General features: G+C 40.8%; 1 protein-coding gene across 1 annotated transcript in view; it reads left to right on the top strand.

The window, feature by feature from the left end:
- The first annotated feature begins 448 nt into the window (after positions 1–448).
- The window catches only part of LOC147684411 (myosin-4-like), a 50,601-nt gene continuing 37,508 nt past the window's right edge, over positions 449–13,541 (top strand). The window contains exons 1-9 of the mRNA XM_086940336.1: positions 449–500; positions 4,376–4,594; positions 4,706–4,849; positions 8,178–8,334; positions 8,422–8,449; positions 8,556–8,673; positions 8,770–8,862; positions 8,972–9,035; positions 9,123–9,221. Coding sequence (XP_086796462.1) covers positions 4,391–4,594; positions 4,706–4,849; positions 8,178–8,334; positions 8,422–8,449; positions 8,556–8,673; positions 8,770–8,862; positions 8,972–9,035; positions 9,123–9,221 — 907 coding nt within the window. The 5' untranslated portion in view covers positions 449–500; positions 4,376–4,390. The remainder of the gene's footprint in view (positions 501–4,375; positions 4,595–4,705; positions 4,850–8,177; positions 8,335–8,421; positions 8,450–8,555; positions 8,674–8,769; positions 8,863–8,971; positions 9,036–9,122; positions 9,222–13,541) is intronic.

Raw genomic sequence — 13,541 nt, 5'->3', positions numbered from 1 at the left:
CCTATATAAGAAGCGATTAAGTCCCAGTGCTGAAGCTTCAGACTTTTCAGGTAAGTGCAGAAACTTTGTCTGTGACGTGAAGACGTGCAGAAGCTGCATGTCTCGAGTTCTGCACCTGCACTTTAGTTTCATTTCTCTTTCCCTTCATCACTCACTCACCATTCACATACCTGCCCACTTGATAATGCCTTTGCCTTCCCCTTACTATTTCATTCAGTTCCTTGTTCAGTCACTACATTAATTGGTCACTTAGTAACTCACTCACTTATCTGCTGCTGCTTTCACTCCTTTATAGTCACCCACTCATTAGCTTCCATTCAATGTATGAACCACTCCCTCAGGAACTCACTCACTCGTCATTTATTCATGTGAGGCACCAACTATAACTAGAAGGCTTTTCTAATTGTAATTTTGAATAATCTTAATAACACAGGTATTTTGCTTTTCCTTCCAGGGACCCTGGTGAAGGTTTCTTTTTCCCAACACAGCGACACTGTCAGGTAAGGCTTTCGTTCCATTGAGGGGTAAATCATGAAGTCACAGGATGTCAGACATTATTTGCTTTAGGTGTTCATGGTTGAATACTAACGCATCATGCATTGTTACACAACAACAATCTTCAAGCATTGGAGGGTCCAGAACCCAGCCCTCAGCAGAGACAGCTCAGTGGGGCTAGGATCCTGTAACACTCAGAACAGCACTTGCTACATATGGTCAGAGTACTCCAATCATAATATCCCGTAAGAGCTTCTTGTTCACGCTTCACCCAGCACAGGTACAAGGCTTCCTGTGCTCTTGTGGAAGGAGCAGTCCCATGAGTCTGGGAACGACGATCATCTCCAAAGATCTCGGACGCTAGAGCGGCAGGTCAGCCCTACATGCATGCATACCAAGCATACATGATGGTCCAACAGTAGCACATACTCTCCTCTGTCGTGTGGAGGGGAAACCAAGCATTTGAGTGATGCTAGTGATCAGCAGACATGTCCAGAAGTCAGCAGCGACTCTGCAAATGTGGTAGACCCCTCTTTACTGACTGCTTGAGACATGTACTGTGTCAGCCCTACATACATGCATACCAAGCATACATGATGGTCCAACAGTAGCACATACTCTCCTCTGTCGTGTGGAGGGGAAACCAAGCATTTGAGTGATGTTAGTGATCAGCAGACATGTCCAGAAGTCAGCAGCGACTCTGCAAATGTGGTAAACCCCTCTTTACTGACTGCTTGAGACATGTACTGTGTCAGCCCTACATACATGCATACCAAGCACACATGATGGCCCAACAGTAGCACATACTCTCCTCTGTCGTGTGGGTGGGAGAAACCAAGCTTGTGAGTGATGCTAGTGATCAGCAGACATGCTTTCTCCAGTAGTCATTCAAAAATCAGCGACTCTGCAAGAGGTGGTAGACCCCCCTTTACTGGCTGCTTGAGACATGTACTGTGTCACCCCTCTACGGTACTGGAAACATTGAACTCAATAACTGACTGGACCCTCATTACTGAGGATAATGTTTGATAAACATGATTCTATTAGGGCTTAGTACACATATCCACATGGCATGCAGGGCTTTCAACCCCACTGTACTGGAAACATTGAACTCAATAACTGAGTGGACCCTCATTACTGAGGATAATGTTTGATAAACATGCTTCTATTAGGAGCTGATACACATATCCACACAACTTTCAAGGCTGCCCCCCCTCTACAGAACTGCAAACATTCAACTCAATAACTTAGTAGACCCTCATTATTGAGGATAATTCTTGATAAACATGCTTCTATTAGTGGCTGATACACATATCCACACAGCTTTCAGGGGTGTTTCAACCCTCAACGGTACTGGAAACATTGAACTCAATACTGAGCGGCCCCTCAGATTATTGAGGATAATTCTTAATAAACATGTTTCTATTAGGGGCTGGTACACATATCCACACAGTCTTTCTAAATTGTTGGACACACAGATCGTTAATACTGAAGGACATCCGACACCTGAAGACGCCCTTACAGACTGTTCTTTACCAACTGACGAGGGGAGATATAAGTATAAACTGACAAAAAGTATTCTGAAAACTGGAAAAGACTTTAAAAAACAAAAAGGGAGCGTTAACATTGTGATTTTAGCAAACTGAAACCTGGCCATACTCAATAATTGATCGTAGGGCTCCCATTTGCCACTCAAGGGAAGGATACAGCCAGAGCAAACACGTACAAAATCACACACAGCTATGGATTGGGTAGCAGGAGGGATGGTAACATTATCAGATGGCTCAGATTGTAGCAACTGGCAGAGAGGGATAGGCCATACCTCCACTCTGACATATGCCCGTAGCCGGCCAACTCGATGCTGCTTTAAAATCCGTGTGAGCTGCCATGACCCCACTATGCATCGGGGGCATCAGTAAAGCACTATGTTTACCAACAGGATGGCACTTTGTATATTGATTAATATATGAGTCTCTGTAGAGGACACGCATTGACAGCAGCTTTTAAATAGTGAAAAGATGTTTACTATACTTCACTAACACACACTACAGTGAGCTATGCCGCAGAAGCAGCATAAGCCCCAATGCAAAGGAACAGTAGAGCAAGTTTCCTTCATATACTCAACAGTTACCACACAAGTATCAGCAGGACACACTTACACACACAAACGCATATACACCCAAAAAAACAAACACACGAAAAACGTGTGGAACAGCATGTGGAAAACCCGTAAACGCTTCATTCGTGTTCACTTAGAAGTAGCAACATCAATGCACCTACTTAAAACACACAGAACAGGCACACCATCTGACAAGACTGTAAGCTTCCCCTATTTCTTGTGTGTATTTATATAATGGTTTTGTGTGTTGCAGTAAGTATATAGATTGGAGAAAGGTGCTCTGGTTAGAGGGTAGAAAATGTACTTGCAGGTAGATTGATCAACCGTATATGGTAAAGTCTCTGATTCGATGCCATATACATTTATTTATTAAGGAGATTTGTGAAAAGCTGGTTGTCTTTGCCTTAAATACATAGCGCTGAGTTGCACCCTAGGAAAGCAGGGCAAACAATCACTAAGTAAGTACCATGTGGTTAGAGTCCAGTAGGATGGTACGAAATCCACTAAACTGCACTCCATGATCAGGGTACCTAGAAAAAGGATTGTTCTCTCACATTGACAACAGAATAAAGGATCATTGGAATTACAGGGATTACAGGACCTTTCGCTGGAAGCAAGACATGATAGACTGTAAGATGCTGTATTATTTGAATTCAAAGCTGATGGTTACAGGCTATTTCTTGTAGCTATACGGATTTTGCCTCTTCCAGTGGATCTACTGATGCGGAAGATGCACTGAAGGCAGAGCTGAATGCTCGGTCAGCACAATGTTTTATTCAGCGTTCAGCGTTAATTTTTTTTTACAAACGGTGCAGGGAAGAGGTTACATGTTGCACAGAGGAAGAGTTAGCCTACGTCGTACTGGCCTGAAGCATGTTTTCAAACACGTCTGCCTACCCTACCTCTTCCAGTGACGACAGAATGTGTATGTAGCTTGATGAGTTCTACTTGCTTAAGTCCATTTCACGGTTAATTTCTTGAAAGGATACACGTATGTAGTGTCTTCTGAGGCGCTTTACTGGGATTAGGATGAAAGGTGTAAGCTTTGCAAGTGGATGTGAAGGGGCAGGTGAGGAAAAATTGAGAATGTTTTGACTCAATGAGCTGTATGTACACAAGACCTTTCATCTGGAATAAGGGGGAGCATTTCTTCTGTTTTCTGTGCAGCACAGACTGGGGATTGGATCACTTCTAGCAGCCTACATGAGCCTTAGAGTTACTGCTTCTAAGCCTGCTGATGGAGTGCTTGCACCTGAAGTTTAATGTCCAAGCAAGCTTCCTCACTGCTCCTGACAAGCCTCTGTCACTCAGTCTGAGTGTCCTGCCCATGAGCAGTCTCTAGCCAGGGTGACCCCTAGCCCCATTGGCTAACATTGGCACTCTGCACCCGGCTGCCCCAGTGCCACTGGTGGTGCCCATTGAGTGCCGAGTCTAGCCCTGTCAAGTCCACGACTTTCAGAACAAATGACTAGCATGTTGTCAGTAAGTGTTAAACATGCTTGTGTTTTAGTGAAGTGGACTCATTACAAATATTTCACTTGTGATCAACAGGTTCAAAAGCTTCACTGGCTTGAACCAGAGCAGGTAAACTGCAGGCTCAGAGAGTGTCGTAATTCGCGATCTACAGAAGTCTTTATGGTCAAAGTGCAATATGTGAGGGTGATAAATGGATAAACTACATTCACCTGTTTCAGTGATGTTTGTGACAATAAAACACCCTTTATCTTTGTATGACAAAAATCTTGTTTCTAACCACTTTAGTAATTGCCAGCAGCCATGGCCTCCGATGCAGAAATGGCTGTGTTTGGGCCAGCCGCACAATACCTGCGCAAGTCTGACAAAGAACGCTTGGAGGCTCAGAATAGGCCCTTTGATGCCAAGAACTCCTGCTTCGTAGATGATGAAAAAGAGCTTTTCGTTAAGGGAATGATCACGTCCCGAGAAGGTGGCAAAGTCACCGTGAAGACCGATGATGGAAGGGTAAAAAGAGTCTTGTACCAACAATGACGTAAACAAGCCTAGCACCATAATGCAGCCAGACATCTCTGCTCAACTCCAACTTTATCTTTGCCTGTCTTTCTTTCTTCCTAGTCTGTAACAGTCAAAGACACCCAAGTCTACCCCCAGAATCCTCCCAAGTACGACAAGATTGAAGACATGGTCATAATGACCCATCTGAATGAAGCCTCCGTGTTGTTTAACCTCGCTGACCGATATGCAGCTTGGATGATCTACGTAAGTACAAATCAGGGACGCTTCAGCACGGCTTGCTCTTTTGCACTAAGATTTTTTTGTCAGTAGGTGTGACATACTCATGACGTAGGTGTAACTTACTCCTGAATTTTATGAACAAATCACACTTACGGAAAAAAAGCTTTGTGATTTGGGCCATGTACGTTCAATGACCAGTGTATGACATTTATCACCTCTTAAGGGGTGAAACAACTCAGTGCATGTAAAGAAACTGACACAATTGATCTGTGTGCCTATAAGTGTTGTTTTGTCTTACGGCAAGGACCCAAGTGCACTGTTATAATACTAGTTTCTCCACTGCTCCACCTTCTGGGTTTCATTATCATTAAACACATATATACTCTACTGCTTTTGCCCTACTGACTTCCTTTTGAACCTCGTTAATTACTCATGTTGCAAACCTGATTAAACCCAAGCTAGCCTCTGCATTTCTTTTTTGCCGCCAGTGCTAAACGGGCAACATAAACACCAGTGTTTCCTCAGCTAGGTCAAAGGTGCCAGAAAGATTATAGTCTTGGTTACTAAAATTCTAAGAAACTCCACCTGCATAGATTACTATTGTGAAGCGCAAGGTTAATCATATCATTTCACAGTCAAGTCAAGTCAAATAACTTTATTTCGATTCCATGTAGAAATCATAAAAGTATACATAGACAATTTTAAAAGACATTGCAATTAATCCACCATAAAATCACAGTACATGTTTACACAATTTTTTAAAACCAATTTCCATCAGTATCTATTTCTAATCACCAAAGCTGATCTAATAAAGTTTAAAACGGCATTACAAATATGTACAGTTGACAAAGATAACAAGAGGTCATACGCTTCTTTATAATAACGCGTTCCAAATGATTCTAATAATGGTTTAAGGAAAGTGTTTCTTGGAACTTTATAAAAAGTGCAAAAAAGAAGAAGGTGAAGAGTATTTTGCGAAACCCTATTGTTACAGGGGCAGCAGGGTAGCTTCTCCCACCAACCCCCCTGCTTTGGAAATGCAAACAGAAAATGTAAAGTGCCAAGGCGAAATCTTGTAAGATAAAAACGCCATTGCGTGTTCATAATATATGACAAATAAAACTGGCGAACTAGTTTTCCCCGTACACTTAATGCATGATCATTTGTCTTAAAAGAACCTAAGTTGACACTATAAGCATTTTTGATAATCTCCTTAGCATCCTTACCAAGCATTTCGGGATTTGTAAACATCTTACTTAAACCTATGTTATTAAAAGTCTCTCTGACATATCGTAGCCACGGGATTTGGGTGTAATATTCAAGTTTTAAGGCAATCTTGAATAATATCTTTTGTTAATTTCAATTCTTCAGATCGCCAAACTTTAGCCCATAATGTTAGAGGGGCGACGTGAATAATATCACTTATAAACTCGATTCCAACTTCTCCGTGGCAAAATATATTAGATGTGCCCAGTGGAACAGATAATAAACGTTTAACAAACTTATTTTCCACAATTTGTATTTTTTCACAGTTTTGTGAACCCCAAACCCCTGCGCCATAGGTCAAGGCAGAAACACACTTAGCTTTGTATAACAATGTAATTTCTGCTACACGTCGCTGGCCTAATTTGCTGGCAAAACGGAAGAGGGCTTCAATTAACTGTGCAACCTTCTGAACCCGGGCTGTCAGCAAAGGTTCCCAATTCAATTTTTTGTTAAAAAGGTTACCCAGATAGCAGAAGTTATCCACTTTCTCAATAGTAGCGTTCTTCACCACATATTTCCGTGTTTTAACATTTTTTTGACCACAGGTCATGGCAAAAGATTTAGTAAAATTAACACCTAATTCTAGTTTGCCCATAAATGTATCAAAAGCATTCAGAGAAATCTGCATGCTGTTGGGGGTAAGTGCCATTAAGACAGTGTCATCTGCATAAGACAACATTGGCATTCTTTTTCCGTTTATCTTTGGAAAATCAGCAGTCGTTTCTAATAAGAAGCCCTCTAAGCCATTTGTATAGACCAGAAATAAAAAGGGTGCTAAAATACATCCGTGTCGGACACCTTCAGTGGATAATATAGGTTTTGATTTCTCTCCACCACGGCCATATCTAATCCTAACCGTTGTGGCGGTATGTAACCTGCGGAGCAGGGTGACCAGTGGTTCTTCAAAAGCCATAGAGTCCATCATGCGCCATAATTTGTCCCTGCATACTGTGTCAAAGGCACTGGACAAGTCCATGAATGCCAAGTGTATAGAACCATTCTTGGCACCCATGTACTTGCCCATAATCAATGCCAGGTTCAGGCACTGCTCGATAGTTCCTTTCCCCTTCCTAAAACCATATTGAGATTCTACAATTACCCCTGATGACTCAGCCCATGTTTCCAGCCGTGCCAATATCACCCTACCCATTAGCTTACATGTTGAGTCTATTAGTGATACTGGCCTATAACATCTTGGATCATACTTGTCACCCTTTTTAAAAATTGGAACCAAAACGGCCTCTTTCCAAGAGGTCGGAATAGGGCCAAGTATTAACGCCTTAAAAACATTCATAAGTAGAGGACACCAAACCTCTCGATTACATTTAAAAAGATCTAAAAGGTACTGAGTCAGGGCCTGGGGCCTTTGAGGGCGCCCCCTTAGTCAGAGCTAGCTCTACTTCTGCGAGCATTAGTGATTCACTAAGCTTCTTAGCTGATTCCATATTAATATAACAGGAATCGTCCTCCTCCGAGGTAGCAGTCTGTAATATCTCTTTGGGATTAAAGATTTTATTGTAATGAGTTACCCAGGTTTCCTCTGGTAAATGAACTCGAATAGTATTTTCGTCCCCTGATTTTAAAAAGGGCCTATTTATTACTTCCCAAAAGAGTCTATTATCCCTTAAATCGACTGCCTTGTCCAGGTCTTCCCATGCTTTGGTCTTCAGTTCATTTTTCCTTTTTCTAATTGCCTGCCTATATTGTTTCCTAGCCAGTATAACCATGTTTCTATCTCTTGGGTTTTGGCGCAAAGCTTTAGTTAAGGTAGTTTGTGCTGCAGAGCATTCAGCGTTGAACCATTTGGGCCCCTGGTGTATCACAGTCGGCATGGAAGAGATCCTGGCATCACTGAAATGCCAAGCCACAGTGGCAGATCCTATAATGGACCGGATTGCTATCAGGTCACAATGCAGGAGTAATCAGATAGTCTTCAGGGTACTGGTGATATTAGCAAATGAATAGAAATGAAAGGTAACCAATAAAGATAATTGGGAATGCTTAAAACATGTCAAAGTAGAAACTCTCTTCTCGTTACTACAAAATTATGGTTCCTGACACCTAAATAAGTTGTTTCCCTTTACAGACCTACTCTGGTCTTTTCTGTGCCACTGTGAACCCCTACAAGTGGCTGCCGGTGTACAACCCTGAGGTTGTAGATGCCTACAGAGGCAAGAAGCGCCAGGAAGCCCCACCTCACATCTTCTCCATCTCTGATAATGCCTATCAGTTCATGTTGACAGGTAAGGGTTTGATTTAAATTGTGTGCACTGTTTCAAATTCATCATGGCCTACCCAAAAATGACATTTATTTATTTTCTTTTAAAAAGATCGTGAAAACCAGTCCGTCTTGATCACGTGAGTAAATCACATATTGCTAAAAAGTCCTTTGCAAGAAGCACATGTTTTATGGTGTAACAAGTCAACGTACATGACCAATTAATTGTTCTGATTTTATTTAAAGTGGAGAATCTGGTGCAGGGAAGACTGTGAACACCAAGCGCGTCATCCAGTACTTTGCAACAATTGCAGTAGCTACTGATAAGAAAAAGGAGGCCCCAGCCATGGCCAACAAGATGCAGGTTTGTAAATTATGTTTAATTCATTTTTACAAAGGCTGCTCATGATTCTCGATATGACAGACAATTTCATACATGGTGAAACTTTGCCTCTAATAGGGAACTCTGGAAGATCAAATCATCCAGGCTAACCCGCTGCTGGAAGCCTTTGGTAATGCCAAGACCGTGAGGAATGACAACTCATCTCGTTTCGTAAGACTTCCAACTTCATTTACTTCCTTCCTAATTCTCACTTTAAAAGAGTAATTTGCTGTCTCGCAATAAAAACTTGAATTTATTTTAGCCTCTATTTACCCTTTAGGGTAAATTTATCAGAATCCATTTTGGAACTACAGGAAAACTGGCTTCTGCAGATATAGAAACATGTAAGCGTTGACTCTAAAATCTATATATATCATCAAACATGACCCAAAATAAGTAGTACTCTTTATTATCGATGCTTTATTTTACAGATCTGCTGGAAAAGTCTAGAGTAACATTTCAGCTCTCAGCCGAGAGGAGTTACCATATCTTCTACCAGATAATGACCAATAAGAAGCCAGAGCTTGTCGGTAAGTTTTAGAAATGGGTCAGTGCTCCAGTTTTCAGAATTAAATTGCATTACTGTGTTAAGGAAGGCCAAGACAGCATTGCAGAAATAACAGGGATAAACATCACTTGAAGTCTGATTTGACTTTAAAAAAATAAAATCATCTCTATTTGACTAACATGAAGTAGTTGCGGAACATTCAGGTTTCCTTAGCATTGAATCGCATTAAATGAAAGATTCAGAAAATAGCTTTATCTGGCAATCATTCTCACCAACAACGTTTCCAAACTGAATATGAACAATGATATTAATTACTGAACGTTTTACACTTGAAACGGAGTGTTAAATCTCAGGTAATCACAGTTGATGGCTATGTAAAGAAATGTTGAGAGCCATTTAGTGCATACTTTACTTCCAAAAGTTCAAAACCCCCAGGTAACATAACACATAACATCACATCCATATCTGAATAGAGAGGATATTCCTTCTTCCAAAAACACAAGCACAAACATTAGGAGCTGAATTAGTAGCTACTTCAAGAACAGCAGTGATGGAGTCAATATTTCTTAATGCTTCTGTTTTATTAGTTCAATGTCCCTTAGAAGTAGATATTCAACTGCTGCAGCTGTGACAGTAAAATAATACTATTACTAAACTATTACAAAATAAGACAAAGAGACACCACTGAGTCCAAAGTGCATCCTGTTGACATAGAGATAAAGAAGCATGGTGAGGCCCAGAACTTGAAGTTGAAGGAAAACCTTATGACTGATATCTGCAAATTGCAAGCATAATTAGAAGTTGATAAGTGAAAGCGTGTGCTTGATATATATATATATATATGCAACTCCACCAATTCCGGTCAAGGATACGCCAGGCAGGGTTAACGTGCCGTCCAGGATAGGGCTACCGGAAGCCCAAAACACTCTTTCAACGATTCCTCCTTGTATCGAAGAAAACCCGGACTTGCCCGGGTTTTCTTCGATACAAGGAGGAATTGTGGAAAGAATATATATATATATATATATATATATATATATATATATATATATATATATATATATACATATATACATACACACACACACACTCTCACAAAAGACAGCATCCCAGCTGTGCATCTATCCCCAATGATTGCGACGTGTTCTCAGGGGCGGGGATCCTGTAATATTCTAATCCAAAACTTAGTGTGTCACAAAGAAACGCACACTCTCCAGATGTCAGAATTCCCAAGTGCCTATTGCAATGGCAGTGACACACTCATGCATTGCGAGAACCCAAGTACTCTTGATCACCAGTGATCTTCATCAGTCAAATTTACATACATTTACTTTCACCAGTGCCATAGAAACAAATGAGGGACTGCGCGTGCTGCAAGGGTTCAAAATAAATTGGTGCCATCTTAGAAAGGATTTTTGCATACATGAGAGTATTGTAGAAAGAATACGATTTAAGTTACAGGCGTATGTAGCTTATATTGAAAATGCCCAATATTGCTGCAATTATTCTCATTCATCTAAGGAATAAAAATCTAGAGGAACGTGATGTTTGACGAAACATTACATTCATGATTAAACAAACATGTCATGAATTCACCAAAATACAAGAAACAATGCAGCCAAATATTGTCATGTTAGTGTTCCTAGTGCATAAATAAATCACCAATCATGCTGAAGTGGGCATTCGATCACCAGTGACAAGGTATAATGATAGACCCACAGGTAAGGCATTAGGTCCAAAATAAATAAATAGGTATATGCTTAGAACGGCTAATTACATCCATAGAGAGTGTAAAAACATTAGTAATTGAGTGGATAAGCTAGAACAGCTTATATTGAGAAGGCCAATACATACTGTAACATGATGTGCTCCAGAAATACAACAACGTATAAGGGCACAAAAGGATGCATTAAAAATTGAGCAAGCCTGTTGTTAATTCACCAAAACTGAAACAGGCATGATGCAGACAACTAAAGAGTTTTGTCCTTCCAGGTGTACACTTTAACAGTCATACCCAAGTGGATAGGCGCATAATTTCCCTGCACACACAGTATGCAAACAACTCGCACTGTATAATATTAATGTTTGAAACACATAAAGTAAATGTTTGTACTGCATTAACCAATTTCCAAAATGTTCAACATTCAGCCCAAGCGGGCAGGCACAACAGTTGATTACTAATGTAACAACCTAATGTCAGTAATATCAATCTTAAATGAGGCAATCTTCGTATGAATAACATTCAAAAATGGAAATAAGTCATAAAAGCACTCAGTAAATATACTCAAATTGGTGCCAGAAATACCTTATCACAGTATTAATAACCTATCAAAATGCCAACATAAGAAAAATAATAGCTACAATAACAATGTACCCTTACAGGGCCCTAAATCATCATGCACATCAATATACCAATGTTAACAGATAGCAATAACAAAAATAGAAGAATATAAACAAGATAGTTCTTGTTTAACTTAATTGGATGCCTATTTATCTTTGTGGTCTCCCATACCAAAACAGTGCACATATAAACAAATGTGACAAAACCAGTGATCAAAACCTTATAATTGGAGGATAGAAACATGAAGTGTAAAGTTTTCAGAGAAAGACAGATAATTAGTGAATTATGAATGAGCAGAAACAATGAACAGTTACTCCAGTCTACACACCCTCATAGTAACAACTTTATCCAAAATGTACAGCTAGCTCCTCATCCATATTCAATCCCTGTGGATATGGCATGTTGAACCAAATAATGTGACGAGATTCCAGCTTCCTGAGCGCTAGAAACCTTTCGCCTCAGACACCCTCTCCCCCACATTCTGATGTGGGTCACGACCTTGTAAAATGCAAAACATGTAACAAGTCTGCCTTGCCCATATGGAATTCCTTAAATTGCCTTGCCACAGGATATTGTTTGCCATTGTGCACAATGACCTTCATGTGCTCCAATGTGCATTTTTTGACTCTATGTATCACGCTCCCAATATAGTAAAGATTGCACAGTCATTTTAGGGCATAGACACAGAATTCAGAGTTACATGACAGGCCTTGGCAAATCGTGAACCTGTGGGAGGTTTCACAAATGAGCATATATCAGCACTGGACTTGCAAGCTGTGCAATTCCTGCATGTCACAAATCCTGCAGTGCTGTTTGTACCATTATCTTCACATTGATTGGTGATCATATTATTGCAGAGTAAGTCTTCAGGTATTTACTTCTTGCGTATGAGGATGAGTGGTCACATGTTTAGAGCTATTATCATCAGTGTGAAGCACATGCCAATGTTTGTGTGGCACTCTCCTTAATTCATTGGCTTGTTTAGTAAATAATTTCTTACTCTGAGACAAGGAGAGCTTCCCTCTTGAGTTTGTTCACTTTGATATCAGTCATAAGTCATAAGTCAGATGCTTTTGTAGAGCGCACAAATCACCTTTCGGTCTCAGGGCGCTTTGCAGTAAAGAACAGCAACCTTGACGTATGCTGGGGCTGCTAGGTAGCAGTTATTTCGGAAAGAGCCAGGTTTTTAAGTTTTTTCGAAATAGCTGGCGGTTGGTAATTGACAGAAGATGGATGGATGGAAGGATTATTCCAGAGATGAGGAGCCACATAGGAAAAGGACCAATATCCATTACGCGACGTCCAGGCCTGAGGTTGACCTAGGAGGGATTTTGAGCTGGATCTTAATGATCTGGTGGGACGATACCAGACCAATTTTTTAGCAAGATATGCTGGCCCGGTACTGTAGAGAAGTTTGAGAGTCACACTGAGAACTTTGAAATGGCTTCTCTGGCGGATTGGCAGCCAGCGTAGTTGCTTAAGGCTCGGCATGAAAAGGAAGGCCAAGCACCAGTCTTGCCGCAACATTCTGCAGCGTTTGTAATTTAGAGAGTAAGCACTCATTGATTGTTGTAAATAGGGCGTTGCCGTAGTCCAAGCGACTCATGATTAAACCTTGCACCAGTAGTTTTCTGGTTTCCAGAGGTAGCCATTTAAAATTTTTACGCAATTTATGCATGATCCCGTAGCAGATGCCGGATACTTGGTTAATATGGGTTTTCATGGAGAGAGAAACGTCTATCATGATTCCTAGGTTACGAACCACCTCCTTGGGTGCCGGGCAGGGTCCCAGTTCTTGGGGCCACCAGTCCTGTGACCAAACTTAATTTGCCTTACCGAACAAAATGATTTCCGTTATGCTGTAGTTCAGTAGAAGCTTGTTGTCACACATCCATTTGCTGATGTCAATCATACACTTTTTAAATCTAATACATGTTTCATGAAAATCAGCCTTACAGCTGATAAGCACCTGAGTGTCGTCGGCGTACGGCACTGTTGTGA

This window comes from Lissotriton vulgaris, chromosome 10 (assembly GCF_964263255.1).
Source record: "Lissotriton vulgaris chromosome 10, aLisVul1.2, whole genome shotgun sequence".
NCBI classification, from domain to species: Eukaryota; Metazoa; Chordata; class Amphibia; order Caudata; family Salamandridae; genus Lissotriton; species Lissotriton vulgaris.
Note: the sequence above shows the minus strand (reverse complement) of the source record. Positions and strands in the feature narration are given on the sequence as shown.